The 17,753-nt window shown below is 38.6% G+C and overlaps 2 protein-coding genes, 1 long non-coding RNA gene and 3 other non-coding genes across 6 annotated transcripts; 1 reads left to right on the top strand and 5 right to left on the bottom strand.

The window, feature by feature from the left end:
* Nucleotides 1-420: 420 nt before the first annotated feature.
* On the bottom strand, nucleotides 421-9,086 carry LOC148816155 (uncharacterized). The gene is made up of 6 exons (XR_016094745.1): nucleotides 9,021-9,086; nucleotides 7,939-8,005; nucleotides 4,763-4,809; nucleotides 4,213-4,267; nucleotides 2,589-2,655; nucleotides 421-1,004 (listed from the first exon to the last, which is right to left on the bottom strand). It is a non-coding gene; the product is annotated as an uncharacterized LOC148816155 (long non-coding RNA).
* Nucleotides 2,375-2,507, bottom strand: LOC148816158 (small nucleolar RNA SNORA17). Its single transcript, XR_016086016.1, has one exon. It is a non-coding gene; the product is annotated as a small nucleolar RNA SNORA17 (small nucleolar RNA).
* On the bottom strand, nucleotides 3,820-3,949 carry LOC148816157 (small nucleolar RNA SNORA17). Its single transcript, XR_016086017.1, has one exon. It is a non-coding gene; the product is annotated as a small nucleolar RNA SNORA17 (small nucleolar RNA).
* LOC148816156 (small nucleolar RNA SNORA17) lies at nucleotides 4,529-4,661 on the bottom strand. Its single transcript, XR_016086015.1, has one exon. It is a non-coding gene; the product is annotated as a small nucleolar RNA SNORA17 (small nucleolar RNA).
* A 3,086-nt stretch (nucleotides 9,087-12,172) lies between the features above and the next one.
* mrps2 (mitochondrial ribosomal protein S2) lies at nucleotides 12,173-14,584 on the bottom strand. The gene is made up of 4 exons (XM_088940548.1): nucleotides 14,513-14,584; nucleotides 13,956-14,078; nucleotides 13,567-13,696; nucleotides 12,173-12,951 (listed from the first exon to the last, which is right to left on the bottom strand). The coding sequence occupies exons 1-4, from the start codon at nucleotides 14,535-14,537 to the stop codon at nucleotides 12,414-12,416; spliced, it is 816 nt and encodes a 271-aa protein (XP_088796674.1). The 5' UTR covers nucleotides 14,538-14,584; the 3' UTR covers nucleotides 12,173-12,413.
* A 1,069-nt stretch (nucleotides 14,585-15,653) lies between these two features.
* On the top strand, nucleotides 15,654-17,229 carry pierce1 (piercer of microtubule wall 1). Its single transcript, XM_088904631.1, has 3 exons — nucleotides 15,654-15,778; nucleotides 15,910-15,988; nucleotides 17,041-17,229. Exons 1-3 carry the CDS (start codon nucleotides 15,654-15,656, stop codon nucleotides 17,227-17,229), a joined length of 393 nt encoding a protein of 130 aa, XP_088760757.1.
* The last annotated feature ends 524 nt before the right edge of the window (nucleotides 17,230-17,753 follow it).

Below are 17,753 nucleotides of genomic sequence, written 5' to 3'. Positions count from 1 at the left end.
GCCTTTTTCATCTGTAAACTCAAACTCTTTTCTGTCTGAACTTCGAGTACCTCAACATCTTAAAAAAAACAAACACAGTAAGTGCAATATCAATTCTGAAAGTGGTCAAATATGCAGATCTTGTATTGCCACAAGAAAATGTAGCTGCGATTTCGTGGTCACAGAACATTGTTTTAAATGACTGCCTACTTTCAGCGCCTATAAAACTTCAGCAGAAAGTGTTAGATATTGTTAGACACTCATGTCCGTTTGCTTGCCCATCTCGCTGCATGAGGTGATAGCGCTAACCTTTGCTGTCATTAAATTAAGGTAGATTCATCACCAACATTTGCATACCTTGCATGTATAAGCTTAAGTCTTACAAAATAACTTAAATGTATTTTATACCTGCCGTTTCATGGTCATGAAAGTAGTCTTAAATTGAAATACTTTACAGAAATTTTATTTTTCCACGGCTGGGCGAAGGGTGAAAACCAGCATCATAGTACCTAGTGTCTATCAATGAATACATACAGATCAATACAAAAACTCCTTTAACAGAGGCTTACATAAATTGATGAGGTCTTTATTTTGACTTTTCAGATGTCTGATGTAATTTATAGTACATCTTTAAAAATAGTAAATGACAGAAATTTGCAGAGAAACATGCTTGACAATCCTGGCTTTAATACAGTGGGTATTATCAGAACAACCTCTTCACCCACTGCTTTTGGCTTAGCTGTTCTCAACTTTTCTCTAGGGAATGGGTACAGCAATTTAGCCAGATCCCTCAATGATCAAACAAGTCTTGCTACACTGGGCAAATAGGTCAGCACGTTAACTTCTTTACTAGGGAGCCAGTTCAAGCCTTCACCATATGGTTCAAAACATCAGGATTATATCTGCATCTGCTACTTATACAAGCAAGGCTGTGTGTAACATGATGTTCTGCAATTATTGTAGTCAAAGGCTGTCCAGTCAAGATGTGAGGTTTCTCAGGAAACAAGGTTGCAGCCAGTCCAAACCTACAAAAACAGAACAATCTGAATGAAGATGGTGAAAACAAAGCAGTCACATCACCTATTCCATCATTTGACATACACACACTACCACCACCATTACGTAAGTCAATTTTCAAAAATTACAAAGTGACAAATCGACAGTATTTTAATCCAGTGCAACAAACCGATTTCTTTCTTAATTAGAATATATATATCTATTTGCAAAAATACACTGGAATAACAACCCTTTGAAAATTTAGTAAAAAAAAAAAGCACCTGCATTTTCTTTTTAGCATCCGATTTTCATTAATTGAACCAAGCTTGTCTTGGAAGTACAGGCTTGACAGTTAACTGCACAGCTATTGGTTCACAATGTTTTTTTCTCTCTGAAGGGCAGTGTTTGTGAAGAGGACCGCCCTGAGCTCGGAGACCAGCTGACAGCTGTTGTAATACAAAGCCCTCATTGGCACAGTTCCTAAAATCACTGGTCATTAAGCCAGGACTGAACAACAACTGGCAGCACTCCTTCAAGAAAAGCATCAATGCTATACATCTGTCTTATCACCAGTGCCTATTCTTTAAAGACAATGTACAAGGTAAAAAAAAACAATGATTCACTCAGATGAAGTTGAGCTTTATGCCCAAAATAGCCCATGGTGAAACTGAATAATTAGAATTCATTTTCCAGCTGCCATTCTACCTCATGAAAGGATCTGTGCCAATAGCAGTTGAGCTGATTTCCTGCTAGTACTGTAAATTGGACATCTGACCCTTTCTAATACAGCCTTAACATGAAACGTTTGCAGTCTGTGAAGGGAAGAGTGAAAGGCTATGATCTTTAAATGGGCATTTTCCTCATTTGTTTTCTATACTCACAAGGAGCATGTTGATATAAAAAAATCACATTAGATTCACTGTGTGGCACCGTGTATAGATTTCAGACAGCAGGATATATGAATGTCTTGTTCTAGGAGTGGAATTCCATAAGATACCCACTGAAGTGGGTCAGAACTTGCTTCAGCATGGTACATTTACCGTCTTTGTATTGGAGCATAAATGCAAACAAGCATTTCATTGCACCTGTGCATATGACAAACTTAACTGAAACTACATGACGGTAATTAAAAAAAAATCAATGCAATTAATCCTAATACAGACCTATGCATAATTAGTACAATTTGTTTAGTTGGACTACAAATCAGTAACTTCAAGCCTGTAAATTTAACATGCTAAAGTAGAATAATCTGCACGTTGTTTCACCTGCATGCTAGATAACCTCTAAAAAAAATGAATCACCTGTCATAAGGAACTTTAGCAGTCATTTACTTTACAGAAAAAGGGAGCACACTCTTGGAAGTGTGTAAAGAAATGTTGTCAATTGTGCAGTACTGCTATTTGTCAGGCCATCAATCATTCTGAGCACCCACTTGTCTGGGACACCGAGAGCAGATACAGCCCATTTCTCTCCGCCACCTAATGACACACACACGACACATGCAGTCGTGATGCAACGCCTCTAGGGGCTGGAACCCAGAGCAATCAAGAACAGACGCTTGGGATGTTATGGTGAAACCCAGGCCCAGTAAAATCCACAAAGGGTGTACTCACTCTTTCCAAACACCGAGTAGCATCTAGATCTTCTGCCTGATTTGTATCTTTATGACCACTTATTTACCTGTAAATGTTCAGCAAAGAAATGACAAAAACAGTGAGTCTAGCAACGTCAGGATTTGGGTCACTCCAAGGGAAGGCAAATCAATTAATGGAGACTACAAGGGGAATTTAAGCACCTACATGTTTTTAGAACAGAAGAGAGAATTTTAAAACTACCTAATGGAAATCAAACATTTCCAACACTTTAACTTGGATGTTTTATCCATAACAAAACAGCTCAACAAGAATATAAACCCAGTCACCAAGCTTTAATGGGTTACTTTAACAATGAATAATTCCATGACAACATTCCATCAAAATCTCTTAAATTTGAAACCTGGAACTGCAAAGAAAACGGTCAGTAGTCTAGCACTGGTATGAGGTCCTAGATAAAAAGCTGGAATTTGTATTCCAGCAGCACCAACTGCAAACCCTGTATCAAGTATAATGAATTTTCAGATTCACTAACAGCATGCATAACTGGTCAGGTTCTTACAGTTTGTACCAAGCAGACTGAAGGAGTACTACTGCCTCTTGGGTTTATGGGCTCTATTCTATGTGGCATTTTAATGTTTTTTGGTGTTCACACAGACTGCCACTGAGCAATGCAGTTCCTGCCCAATTCCAAACATGCTGGTATGAAAACTGGCTACATAAAGTCAGTGGGGTACCCCATCTCATTAATCAGTCCCATTAGGAGCAACTCCTACCTCTCTGCCCAATATTCAGATTGTAGTGTGGGATTCTGGGATACAACACTGCTACCATTTTATAGCCCGATTAGATTTCCACAGCTGAGCAAGCCTGGGTCTGGTCTGTACCAAGATGGGAGACCTCTGTTGACCATCTACCAGCAAGTGGCACACTTTCCCCTCTCAGAATTTCAAAATCAATGCCTTTGTTTGGCAACTGGAGCTGTAAAACTTTTCTGGGTGAGACATTAAATCAAATCAACACCCCAGAATGTAGTCATTAAACATTACTGCACTATTAATAAGAAAGGAACGTTGGTATCCAGACCAACTTATTCTTTGGGTTTCTTCAGTCTGGCTGCCTTGTAAACCCCTTCCAATTCAAACACGGAAAGTAATTTCTCTATCTACAGTGCATAGGTGTGGATAGAGCACATTATCTCCCTTTTACGATGCTAAGAAAGAAAAAACCTCAGACAGACAATGCTCTGGGATTTATCTGGCTACGTACCGTCCTTGGAGCTCACTCTGCAGAAGCCCAAGGCCATTTATGGCCAGTTCCTGTTTGCCCTCTTATGGCATAAACATGGCACTCAAACCATGATTACGTCTCATGGGGGCAAATTTAATTCTATTTTGATCTCAGGCACTGGCTGCATAATTAGCCGCTTACATTTGTACAGCACCTTTCATCTCAAACCACTTCAACCTAAATATAAAAAATGATTTTTCTTAACTGGGCTTTTATAAGTCTTCAAATACTTCAAGCAAGAGCCTTGAAAAAAACACTTAAAGGGAAATTTAACTTGGGATATTTATGGGGATAGCATGGCAGTGGTTTACAAGTTGGTAAAAGACCACATTGCTTTCTAAAAGGGAGTACTTACCTTATTCTGCAAAAGTCACATCAACAATGCTTTTTCACTGGATCATGTCTTCTTTCTGTGATGCATTATGTACAGACAAGGGTTATTCCAAGTCTGATTATGCAAGAAGGCTGTTGAGTCACTTTAGAATCACCAACATCAAACTAAGTCACACAACCCTTAAATCTTTCCATATTAAGCTTGTGTAAAGATATTACTAAGAAAATCATTTAGGGGTTGCACTAATTTTATGTTTAGGAAATCCCCCCACACAAATCTTAATTCTTCTACTGGTACAGTTGAAAGAAACTAAAACTTGCTTACATTTTACAGGATTAGTGTCAGGCCAATAATCATTCTGAGTAACCATTTATTTGGAACACCGAGTGCAGACATAGCCTGTTTCTCTCTGCCACCTACTGACACAAACACGACACTCGCAGTCGCGATGCAACGCCTCTAGGGGCAGGCCACCATGGAAAATAACATTTAAAAACACAGGGCAACTACAGGATGCACAAATTGCATTTACTTGAGTTTCCACTACCACACTATTTCAAACATTTCGTACCTGCTCATTTGTTGTACACGTCCCTGTATGGTTCTTCTGCACGTTCCCTACAGAAGAAGGAATCAGAAAAGTTACACAATGGGCCTCATAACATTAAGCACGGCTGAGCACATTTTTTCTATTCTTAATGCAACACCCTTGGAAGTTTAAAGTGTGCCGTTTTCAAAATTTTTTCTTGAAAACTGAATAGCACCCTCCAGTCATACTCATGTTTGCTGCCAGAATTTCAGATGCTTTGCAATAATCTAGCTCAAGGTCACTGGATTTCCCCAGAGTGCACCAGCACTCAAATCTGATTTTTTTTTTTAGAATGTGCAATGTCTGATTACAGCTTTAACTTTGTCCCAACTGAATGTTTTTAGTACAAAACACAGCTAAATCAGTCCCTCTGTTTCTACATCTAAACTACCATGCCATTCAGTTCTCGGCAAAACAGAAGTGAGAATTTTAAATCCTCTCCATCTCCATCCCATCTCAGCAGAGAACAATTAACTGAAAAAAAGCTTACACTCTTGCAAAACTTAGAAATGATGCATTTGTCTACTCTGCGCCATAAGTAAACTAAAACTGGTCAATGCAAACACACCTTTATAAAACAAATCCCATTCAAATGCATGTCCTTGAAGACAATATAAAAATCTTATACAGACATATGAATTTGTCAAATGGTGTTCCATGCTACTTCCAAGACTTGAGATCTGGGCTTTGAGGGGGACAGGCTACAGTTTCCTAAATCTTTCACAAAGAAGTGTAGATATCCCAAGAACAACTAACGACCAATAAATCATGCATAATTGGGAATGCCATGGTGATTTAATAGTCACGCCTTGCTGCAGTTGATACCCCACTATTTTCCCAAACCTACTGGGGGATATGCTCTACTGAACATCAATAGTCAGTGTTCAGAGATTTGTGGTCTCATTGTTCAACCACATCCAAAATAACAGAAACCTAACCCCACTTAACTCAAGAAACTTAATTTGTCAAAGCACCCATTCCGCCATAATTCAGCTATACATTTTAGGTTTGCTCTTCCTGCATCACATCCCTTAAGACCTCACTTCGAATGGGACATTCCTGTTGATGGAGGGACAACATTTCACCAGTTATGGTGTCAATTAACACTGGCATTCTTTCTGTACCTTAAGGATAGTATCATTCTCCTTGGTAGACCTAATTGTGCCTTCCAGACCAGATTTGGTCTATTACAGATATTTCTCTGTACAGTACTTGTTAATTTTGCTTTGGTTGCCACACCTTAAACATACTTGTCACTTTAGCCCATATTTTTCTCCTTTCTTTATACAGAACATTCTATTAAACATATAAGCCATTGTAATTTAAATGTAACCCAGAATTGTATTTTCTAGTATAAATAGCCTTTTTAGCCTTACAGATGGATAGAGAGGACCAAATTACATTGATGAGAACAATGCCTGTATGACCAAGTACACACGTGTACTTTGACAAACGCACACAATCACTGCCAGCGTCACCTTAGGTTTTTTGCATTTTAAGTGTTTTGTCTTTCATCCTTTGGATGCCAGACAGGATACTAGATCTAACAAACTGGTCCCCTCAGGGAAGACTTTCCAGTCATCTTCCTTTTGAGTTGCTTCTTTTACATGGTTCTAAAATCAGTTTTTTTCATTCACTCCATTAAAACTTGGATTCTTGGAAAGTAGAACTCCTAAATCTGCCTCTTAACCAGCTGGCACTGGAGAATTAAAAGCCATTACTTTCAGGTCAACAATTCACAATATTCACCAAAATAATCACTAAGCTTAACCCCTAGAGTTCTCAGTCTTTATTTCAATAAACTCTAAAATTACCCATCTTGCTCTTCACCAAGCATCAGATCTTCACTAGGTTCAAAAACCAAAACACCACCCCTCTTCTCCATCACTAACTCTCAGCTGATCTCGTTTCACCCAGTACACCGCTCTAAAGCTTGCACCCCTGACACAGCTGCAACCAGTTTGTTGATCTCTCTAATCACACACAACCCATCTACATAGGATCTATTCAGAACTCAACCCATGTCAGACTCCCATCTCCCACTTCTAAAAGGAAAACACACTGCTACACTAAGAAAGCCCAGCTCCTTCAGGTTCCACCACCTCCCTCACACATGGTTCAGCTGGCCCACCCTTTTCCTCTCTGTAGTGCAGCTCATTCTCACTGAACTTGGCAGACAATTAACCAAATGGCCACCCATGATACCCCTCAGTGCAGACCTAAACTATTTTCTGGAGTGTTCCTACCTCACTTGAGTAACCCTGTAACCCAGCCCAATCCATTACGAATGAGAACTCCCTGCAGGACAGCTGTCCTTCACCCTCTCCTAACCAGCTAAAGTCTAGATACAGACTGAAACCCATTTTTTCTTAACTGTTCTTGCAAGCCTCTCAATTAATACAAAGGAGTGGCTAATTCCAAATGAGCCTATCAGAACAGTTGCTTTCTCACACCTGGCACCTCCCTCCCTTTAAATGCTGATTATGCAATCATTCATTCCACAGATATTGTTCCCATTAATAGGTAGTGGGCTCACAATACCAACTCTCACTACCTCCCATCTTGACAAAGAGTTAGACTTGATAGTTTCCCATTATGTTTTTTCAAGATTATAATCTATGCGAATTAAAGATTCTCACCCAAACCAAAAAAAATTAAGTCAATCTGGTAATGCTAAAAAAACCAAAGAGAAGGCACCGAGTAAACTGTACATGCTCATGACAGATATACTGCAATTTCTGAACCCAAGACAATGGCACAGATGTGTGTCAATATTATAAAGGGTCTGCAATTACACCATATTTACAAAACACTCATTTTGTAGCACAGCCACTGTACATCTGGAGGTGTTATTCTGAGTCACAAGAGACTTTCCAAGTTTATACAGTGTAAAATTAGACTTATGCACAGTGTAAAAATAGTGTTTGACTTAGGATTTTCATAAGTGGATTCCAGACAACACTTGATTATGCCAAACATCTCAGACTCAATTTCCTGTACCACTGACAACACTAGTTTTATGTTTGGGACTTCCCCACCCAAATCCTAAATCTTCTGCTGTTTAGTACATCTGTAATCTGTTCTGAAAAGTTGCATACAAGCTGTAATGTATGCAATTAACCCAACACCCTAGGTCAAAATCAAAGGTACAAGCTTACCCATAAAGCAAGCTGGGTTAATCCTCTTGCCTCAACGGGAACTTTTTTACACAATTTCCTGCACGACCTAAAAGAAACGGATGACAGAATCACTACCAAAGCATATTTGTTTTAGAACGACACATACCAGGGTATTAATCACTCTTACCACCCAGCTGTCTCCAATACTGACCACAGAAAACAGTCTTTCTCGCAGCGACGCAGAGCCTCTAAGGACACTGCAGCACTTCCACCTCGGCGTTTGTTAATCGGAGCACATGGCGACAATCAATTCACAGTATTAATAACTAGTCCTGTATTTTCCCCACTCGGTCACAACTGAAGTTTATAACTTGGCTTATGTGAAATATCAGAAAATTAATTTAATCCACAAATTAGGCGTTGTTCTTTGTTGCAATTACTAACTAGTAGTTTTTTCATTTCCACAGCTAATGTTTATAATGGAGAGTAAAACTTATTCCAAGACACATCCCAGAGCTTTAACTACTATGGTCAGCTGCTGTGCTAAAGGTGTTATTTTTAGCTTAGCGCAACAAAATAAACCTTATATGAAATTTGTTTCACGTGGTTGCAGCGCCTTCTGTCCAGCTTTCTTTGCTACTACAAAAGCTCCAAAATGGAGTTTATAAAAGCTTACCCGAGTCGATTAGAGAAGAACCGCTTGGAACTGCGTTAATGGCGTACTCGCAACTACATAATTTAAATATTCCGTTAAAAAAAATCCTTTATATTTTGTGTTTCCAGGTTGCGTGTTAACTAAAGGAAATGAGTGGGTAAATGAAACTGGTTCAAACTGTTAGGAAATACAAAAGTCGAATGATTATAATGAATATCTTAATTGCAGAAATTATTCTGAGATTCAGGTGGGAATCGTGCCACGTGGGATTTTCAATTATCATCAGCATTAGTAAATCGACGGACACAGCAGTACTAAACTTCCGTAAAAAAAAAACCTATGGCTACAACTTGTTGGGTCAAAACATCTAAAAAAATCTTCAATGAAAAATAAACATTTATAACTACCCTAAAAAATGATGTTAAAAAACTTCTACAGAAGGGGAAAAACAAAAATCACCACTTACCCCAACATCTTTCCACTTCTCAGACGATGGAAAGAGAAAGACAACGCGCTCTTGGGCACTTTTTATATACAGTAGCAGAGTACGGAAGCCGTTGCAGGACTAAATACATTTTGACAGAGAGGACAAATATTCCTCGAAGCACCGCCCAATTTTCAACTAAGGTCAAGGGGGCTATATAAAGCATTCTGCACCGCCTTTATTGTATTAAATGTCTTTCACTTTCTTATAAATAATAACATGGAATAGTGAACAGGGATCCTGAATCCTGAATGGTGAGGTATGGTGCTGCTGTTGTAACCCTGAGCGAGGTACTACCTAAAATTGTTTCAGTAAATATCCTTCTACATATATGAAGGAACAACATATTGCCCCAGTTCGCACAGTCGTCTTTAGTAAAGCTATCAAACTGAAAGAGAATTATACCACGAGTGGAAACTTTTATCACTGCTTAAAACAATGGATGTTGTGTTCAACAGAAGGATAAAACAAAATGCAAAATCACTTATCACAACTCAAAACCATTCTACATAAAATCTGGTGACATTTATTTGCTACGTTTGTCTTTACCATTTGTTTAATAACCATTTTTCATTTTAATATTTCATGGTGCTCTGTGGCTAAGGATCTGCGCCTGGTTCATATCCTTCGACCGGCAGAGGAATCCTACTCCGTTGGGCCCCTGAGCAAGGCCCTTAACTACAGCTGCTCCAGGGGTGCCATATAAATGGCTGACCCTGCGCTCTGACCCCAAGCTTCTCTCCCTGTCTGTGTGTCTCATGGAGAGCAAGCTGGGGTAGGCGAAAAGACAAATTCCTAATACAAGAAATTGTATATGGCCAATAAAGTGATCTTATCTTATACAATTAAAATTGTTCTTCTGAGTACTCCCTGCACATTCTCGACAAAGAACTAGGCAAAAGTAAGTCATGACATTTTATGATGTCTCTGTAAAATGCCTCCCTGGGGCCAGAGTTTCTGACATTGAGGCAAAACTAGACATTTTCCAGCAATTAAGTCTCCACCTTGGTTGTTCATGCTGGAACTAATGATATTGTAACGCTTACGGCCGACAGGTACTGTGTAAGAGCCGGCGTACCAGAGCAGGTGACGTCACCGCCCTTCCCTGTGATAGCAGGACTACAGCTACTGGGCTGTAGAGAGATCTCTCTTTAGCTCACGGGGCTAGGTCGCTGCAGAGAGACGCAGAAGTCCCGGGTTCGAGCCCCGGACGGTGTGGGGCCGACCTGATGCGGCAAGGGCGCCCGCCTGAGCCCCCGTTGCGTTACATTGGTGTCAGAAGCGGGGTGGGATAGCCCTTCGCCGGGGATGGCGATTTAAGCGGGGGAGAGTGTAACGCTTACGGCCGACAGGTACTGTGTAAGAGCCGGCGTACCAGAGCAGGTGACGTCACCGCCCTTCCCTGTGATAGCAGGACTACAGCTACTGGGCTGTAGAGAGATCTCTCTTTAGCTCACGGGGCTAGGTCGCTGCAGAGAGACGCGGATGTCCCGGGTTCGAGCCCCGGACGGTGTGGGGCCGACCTGATGCGGCAAGGGCGCCCGCATGAGCCCCCGTTGCGTTACAATATAAAGTACCAACAATCCGAGGTATTAAAGAGCAACTTCATTTCTATGTGCACAAGAGCACAAAAAATGTCGGAATTTAATTGTGTCTGGTCCCTTACCAATCCTATACAGAGGGGACGTACCCTGTAGTAGGCTATACTCCCTAAATCGTTGGTTAGAGGCTTGGTGTGCATCCAAAAGAATAACATTTATTAATAATAGGGACATTTTTTGGGAACGGCCTGACTTTTATAAACGGGATGATCTCCACCTTAACCAGGAGGAATCATTAATTCTATCCCAAAATACAGCAGACAAATTGTCTGCCTGACTACTAAGAGCACCACCCAGGCCTCAGCCATGTGATCTTAAATCACATTCTGTCTCTACTCCCACCTCTAGTTCTCCTCCTGTACCTACCCAGGTTCTCTACCACACGGCACATTACATACATTCTCCCCAGGACCATATGCATTGTTTTTTGCTGAATCTGGTGAACTGCTCTCTGACTTAGTTATTAATTTAGACAAAGTTGTTATATTAGGTGACTTTAACATACATACATACAGCCAGACACCTTCACTAAATATTCTGGTCTCTCCTTGACTCTGTAGGCATATAACAGGACCAACACACGTATACAATCATACACTAGACTTAATTATCACTCATAGAGCTGATGTTCATTATGTACTAGTCCATCTCATCAATAACTCTTTAATTACTTTTGAGATTTGACTGCCCTTGATAGCTGCCAAGTAGGAGACTATTACAACACAACATATCAACGGGGGTACTTCATTAAATTTTATGAACACAATGAACAATGTTAACTTCATCTCCAGTAATAATGTTGACAAAATCACACAACTATTTTAATGCAGTGGTCAGACAGGCCCTTGATGAAATTGCCCCGTTAAAGACTAAGGTAGTCAAAGCCACTCGTCACTCTCCATGGTATAATGATCATACACAATCCCTTAAACAGGAGTGCCGCAAACCAGAGCGGAAATGGAGGTCTACTGGTCTACAAGTATTCAAGTCAGCATGGATAACAATAAAAGAAAGCCCTATATAGAGCTTGTTTGGCCTACTAGTCTTAACTTATTGAAACCAATAAAATTAACCCTCGCTACCTATTTAAGATAATAGCTAATCTTACAAATAAGACAGATTCTATAGTTTTTGGTTCCTCTCCTCCATTGTCTTCTGGTCTTTTCTGTTCTGTATTCACAACATGTATGGTCACTTGCTTTGTTAAGTGCCTTGTTGCAACCTTGTTCTGAAAGGCACTATATAAATATAAATTGAATTATCAAAAAATATTTCACAATATTAATGTACAGCCTTTCCTTTGAAATTTAACCAGAGCTATTTTTAAAATTCAAAAAGCTTTAAGCCATCAGATCCAGTCATACATCCACCTGAAAAGTTACATGTGGGGTACTAACCATGAGAAACAGATACTGTACTGTACATAAAGGTTCGAATACTTTTGATGGTACTTTGTTGCCTTTCACAGTCTTTATAAAATTAGATGCAGCTCATAAGTCTGCTGTTTTGCAAGTTTGAATAAATGGCAGAGAATTTAGCTTTGTGGACCATTTATTGATTGCAGAACACCACTTATGAAACCATAAACAGAAATACAAAAGTGAAGTATTCTGGATTCCTAAAGAAACATTCTTAAAGGAACAGTGCAAACAAAAAAAATAAAGAATATCACATTATTAAAAAACATACTTATATGCAGAAAGGGGGGGCAATTTACATAGATGCAAAGGATAATGCCAATGTCAATTGATGCAATTAAAAAACAATTTATAGATCATGGACTTTGAGTACTCAGACCATGGAGGAGTTCCATTTGCCTCCTCTTGTCCTTGGCTCTGTTGATCGTCATTCTGAAGAGCTTGCAGTAAAGCTCTATACTTGCTGGCGTATCATCATTCCCAGGGACGGGGTATGTGAGCAGACTGGGATTACAGTTGGAGTCCACAATGCCCAATGTAGGGATGTTCATCTTGGCTGCGTCACGGATGGCCACATGTTGCTGAAAGACGTTGTTGAGTGTGCTGAGGAAAATAATGACATCAGGCAGCCTCACACCCTTCCCATACTGGACTGGGGCATTAGTAAGGAGCCCCCCCTGCCAGTAACGAGTGTGAGCATACTCGCCACAGTCCCTTGCCGTTTTCTCAATCAGGTGGCTGAACTGTCGGTTCCGGCTGATAAACAGAATCACCCCCCCACGATATGCCACATGCGCAGTGAAATTAAGTGCCTGCTGTAGGTGCTCCACTGTTTGGTCGAGATCAATGATGTCCTGCTCCAGACGACAGCCAAATAAATAAGGTTCCATCAGCCTGTGGAAAAAAAACACAGGAAAGTGGTGAAGAACATTCTACACTGCAAAAAGATTTCAGTTTCTGATTTTCTCAAGAATATTATTTAAAAAATAATGCAACTAAAAATGCTGTAAAATGATAAATGTATTTTTTTATCATTATTTCACAGAACTGATAACCTACACAAGTATTCTGAAAGTAATGGTACAGATGCACAATTTTAAACATTAGTTTGATAATTTTTTGTCATTTTTTAAAGCAGCAAAGTTTGTTGACTGTAAGACTGTAACCCTTTTGCAGCAAAAACAGGATTGGTTTCAGTTTGTAGTTTAGATGGGTCAACTCTTGGATCCAGAAAAACTTGACATTTTAAGTGAAAAATAGAAACTTACAAGGAAAAGAGTAAGTAACATGTTGCCTTTTCCAAGTAAAGTAAGGATTGCCATTAAACAAACACATGAAAGGCTAGAAGATAATCTTGTTTGACTTTCATAAAAGGTACAGTACAACCTCTCAGAAATATAAAACTGAATCACTGAGATATATCTGGAACCCCTGTAAATGTCAAAGTAAAGGTGACTTCAAATATATAAATCCTGCTATGGCTCCTCCTGAAGGATGCATTTTCATTACCTGTGTCTACAGCCTCTTTTATGACCCAAGTGAACTCTGGCCTCAAAAAGATCCTTCAGAGAGAACAGCTCTGATACACGGAAGAAGTCGGGGTGTTTCAGGGGCTCTGTTAATAATTTCTCATTTCCAGCTACAGAAAACACAAAAAAGGAGAAAAACAGACACCTTCTGTAAGGCCAGTTTCAATAACTCTTTATCATTAATGATACAATCTGGGTGTACAACATTTTATTATTTTAGCGATTATCTAATGACACCAGTTTTCATTTTTTCAGCATGCAAACATTTTAGTTTTAAATATATATATTGTTTTTTCTCCATAAAAATGATCATATATTGTAGTCTGTGTCGAGGGAATCGTAATGTCAAGCGCTGAGAAATCGGCTTACCTGAACTGTCAGGCTGAGTCTGGTGAATCTGCGGAGCTGCACTACCATATAGACGACCTAAGATACCCGATGACCCAGGCGCCACCCCACCCGCTAGGCCGGGACTCCCGAGCCTGGGAAAAGCTGAAAGACAAAAAAAGTTTCAATCCTCAGTTCTTATTCTAATTCATACTTATATAAAGTAAGCTTAAATGTTTGTATGAAACACATATTGTGTGTGCCCAGTTACTGTGCTTTGCGTTAAATATATTACAATTTACAATAACGCTTTGTTATTTCATATTCGTACAAAACTTAATTGATCAACAGAATATGGTTTAGTGTTCAAGGTTACAAGAAGTAATACATTGCTCAAGGGAAAGGTTCGGATTTACACTTACATGCCCTACAATGAAGTCACATTACAACTACGTCGTACTGCGACGCTAAAAAGTCTATTATCATATCCTTTAAACACATTAAGTACGCACCTGAAAAAACGTCTTATTTTTGGTGTTTGAAAGACGATTACAATTTGAACACTGTCGTTACTGCAAATGAACACCAATAAAACTCACCTTTTCTCAGTAAACCCGCAGCCATGCCTGCTTATTCCTCCTCGTAGAGGTCAGAGGGTATTTTCAAAAAACTTTATTAAAATCAAGTGATTTTTAAGTCCAGCGTTTCCAGAGTTATACTGTCCTCTGCTGGTGTGGCTATGAATACGTCATCTCTATAAACTCAGCAGTTGCAAAAATGTGATTACCGTTTGAGCATCATATGCCATATATATAGGAACAAGTAATAGGTTTATTCCATGCTGAAAAAAAGAAGAAAGAAAACACAACGTTTCGGCCGTGGGGCCTTTTTCAGGTTGCTCATACCTGAAGAAGGCTCCACGGCCGAAATGTTGTGTTTTCTTTCTTCTTTTTTTCAGCATGGAATAAACCTATTACTTGTTCCTTTGCAGCCTACGCATGCTGACGCAGCTACCCACTTGAACTACCATATATACAGTATACCCATTAACACGCGCCTTAGTGCCCGTCTTCTTAGTAATATGATAAATATGTTTCCTTGTTAATTGTGTATCGTAGATACAAGAATGTTAAAAAAGACACTTCGTACTTATTAAAAATAGGTTGTTAATACGCACATCATCACATCATTGTATTTTTTTAGATCTGTGTTGTATGACGAAAGAGATCAGATAATTCTTAACGTCATCCGTTGAACGGTTTTATATACTTACTGACAGTTAACACTAAAGGTGATATATGTCATAATAGTTGCCAGTTTCTCGAGGTTTCAAATAATGCTTTGGATTAAATACCTTTATTAAGGTAATCCTTCTAAGGATTTGGCGTACTTAAAATTTTCAGCAAGTGTCTATATTCATATTTTTGTTTTGCACTATGCTACCTTGCTCAGGAAATGTGATGAATCCTGCTTTGCAATTAACATGTTATTGACGACTCCTCTATCACGTTTTATCTCTCGGGTTCAAACAGTGTGGACAATCTTGTGGCAATGCTTTGAATGCATCACTAACCAATTATCACCGGTAAATAAAAATATTAATAAACTGTCCTACGTTACCAGGTTACCGTGTCTTAGCAACCGATTGTTTGTCAAGGAGAACTTGATCGGGGAACTGCACAGTTCCTGGTGGACGAAGGCTCCCACAACTTTCCACCGTTTGTTATCACTGAGCAAAACATGGAAAATGCAACACACACAGTGGAAGAACCTAACAGAGTCTCCATCAAAACGAGCGATGTGTACAAAGTGCAAAAAAATCTGCCGAAAAGATTTGATAACCCCGACTGGTTCCAAGGGTACAGGTGAGCGCGTGTTCTTGATACTTCAATTTTTAAATAGTGTAATTTAAATGCTTGTACTTAGCTAATAAAAAGAAAAGTAAGAGTTTTAAAGTACTAATTTATAGTTTCCATACTGTAACAATCCTTTTCAGAGAGAAGTCATGTAACCCGCTATACAGGACAACGAATCAAATTTACGGGGGCAAGAGACCCACTGTACATGAAATGCCAGTAAGTTGACAATTACCGTCCTTTATCAATCTGATTGTCAGACATATATTTATTAAAGTACTCAGTATTGCTTTTACTATTCAAATAATGTTTTGTCTGAAGAAGCATCGTTTAATTCAGAGTAACCTCATTTCAGAAGCATGACTAGTATAAAGACATACACAGTACTTCTCTGTTCTGGTAAGCTGTAGATTGGTATCTGGCAAAGGTCTTGACTGATTAATTATCATATTTCACCTAGTGTAAGAGATTCAAAAATAGTTTATTATTACGGTCTACTATGAGATTTAATCAACAGCAAACTTGGCACGGCTTGGTGAGGTTATCTAATAAATGGATATTAAACAGATAATTAACATAATGAATCCAAAAATTAGATTTCAGTTGATCTTCATATAGGCAGGCCTGCTCCTTAAAATGTAGATTTTAACATTTGAATATGTTTGCTATAAACTATTTGTGTCAGAAATAACATTTAGCATAATGTACCAATTTTATATAAAATAGAACCCTGCATTTTATTTTATCTCTTAATGAACCAGATAAGTAAATTAAGAATACATTCTGATTGGCAATGACCATCTGAAGTCCCATTTAAACAGCTGGGCACTTAGCATTTTTAATGAAAAACTTTGCTCGAGCATACAAATATTTAAAAAAGTGAGAACAGCAGGCACAAACCCTTTTACAAAAAGGAATCTGAAACAAGCTAGTCAGCCATAGTTCTGGAGTCAGTAGTTTAGCTTCCTTTCAGAAATGGTTGAATGAGATACATGGACCAATAAGATACTAGCAACCAAACAAGCTTGACGAGCTAAATAATATCCTCTTGTTTATAGCCATTTTCATGTTCTTACAGCAGCATCCCACCCATGGTTGGAATTTGTGATAATTCCCACTCCAGATTCTTAAACACTACCCTGTATTTCCAGATAACAATAATCCTTTTCAATACTCTTTCCAAATTTAACCCTGAGTTAAATATGGTAATGTATGTTAAGTTTATATTTGAAATCCACATCTAAGAAACCTCTCTTTCTTTTTCCTAATAGACCACTTTTAATGGGAGTACTCGGCAGTTTACGGAATACCTAAGTAAATGTGGAATGTACAGAGACAATGGCTTCAACACATCAACTGAGAAAAGTTATGTGACTGGACCCAACAACCTCATTACATTTCATGACAGACTGAATTTTCAAACTTCCTATAATATGAATGGACCTTCTCACACTGGGTAATTCATTCAAAACTGCTAGTAACACAATTAAACATTCAGTGATATTACTGACCTTCTCAGATTTCAATCCTATATAATAATGGGTATTCAATGACATTTTTTAAAATAATTTTTGTTTCCCTTTTAATTTAGTTCCAATGGAAATGCCATGTGCTAATAAAAAGTCTCACATGCTGAAATAAAATATCCTTTATTTTTTATTACAAAAAATTGATGATAAACATTGGAACAGTTCTGTAAAAACACTTGGAAGGCAATTACCATGAACTGTAGATCTAAGAAACAACATCTGTATCTGTTTACAGAGACATCACAACATTCTACAAATAATTTCCTCTAAACTTATTTTTGTTAATAGCAAGTTAGAACAGATGGTTTTGAAAAACATCTTGAAAATGTTTGTCACAACAAATTTTAAATTGCAGTCTTATCAAAAACACAATAATAAATAAAAATGTTAAATATGAAAAAATTAAACCAGAACTCACAATTTTAGTTAAAGGTATCACAGCAATTAAGGCAGAA

The sequence above is a fragment of the Atractosteus spatula genome, chromosome 23 (assembly GCF_055471065.1).
Source record: "Atractosteus spatula isolate fAtrSpa1 chromosome 23, fAtrSpa1.hap1, whole genome shotgun sequence".
Taxonomy (NCBI): domain Eukaryota; kingdom Metazoa; phylum Chordata; class Actinopteri; order Semionotiformes; family Lepisosteidae; genus Atractosteus; species Atractosteus spatula.
This window is presented reverse-complemented; position numbering and strand designations above follow the sequence as displayed.

Coding starts and splice junctions, on each gene's coding strand:
- mrps2 (XM_088940548.1), bottom strand. CDS start 14,537: ATGGCTGCGGGTTTACTGAGAAAAG. Junction 14,079..14,512: donor TGCGGGTTTACTGAGAAAAG/GTGAGTTTTATT, acceptor TTTGTCTTTCAG/CTTTTCCCAGGCTCGGGAGT. Junction 13,697..13,955: donor GACTCAGCCTGACAGTTCAG/GTAAGCCGATTT, acceptor TGTTTTCTGTAG/CTGGAAATGAGAAATTATTA.
- pierce1 (XM_088904631.1), top strand. CDS start 15,654: ATGGAAAATGCAACACACACAGTGGAAGAACCTAACAGAGTCTCCATC. Junction 15,779..15,909: donor GACTGGTTCCAAGGGTACAG/GTGAGCGCGTGT, acceptor AATCCTTTTCAG/AGAGAAGTCATGTAACCCGC. Junction 15,989..17,040: donor CCACTGTACATGAAATGCCA/GTAAGTTGACAA, acceptor TTTTCCTAATAG/ACCACTTTTAATGGGAGTAC.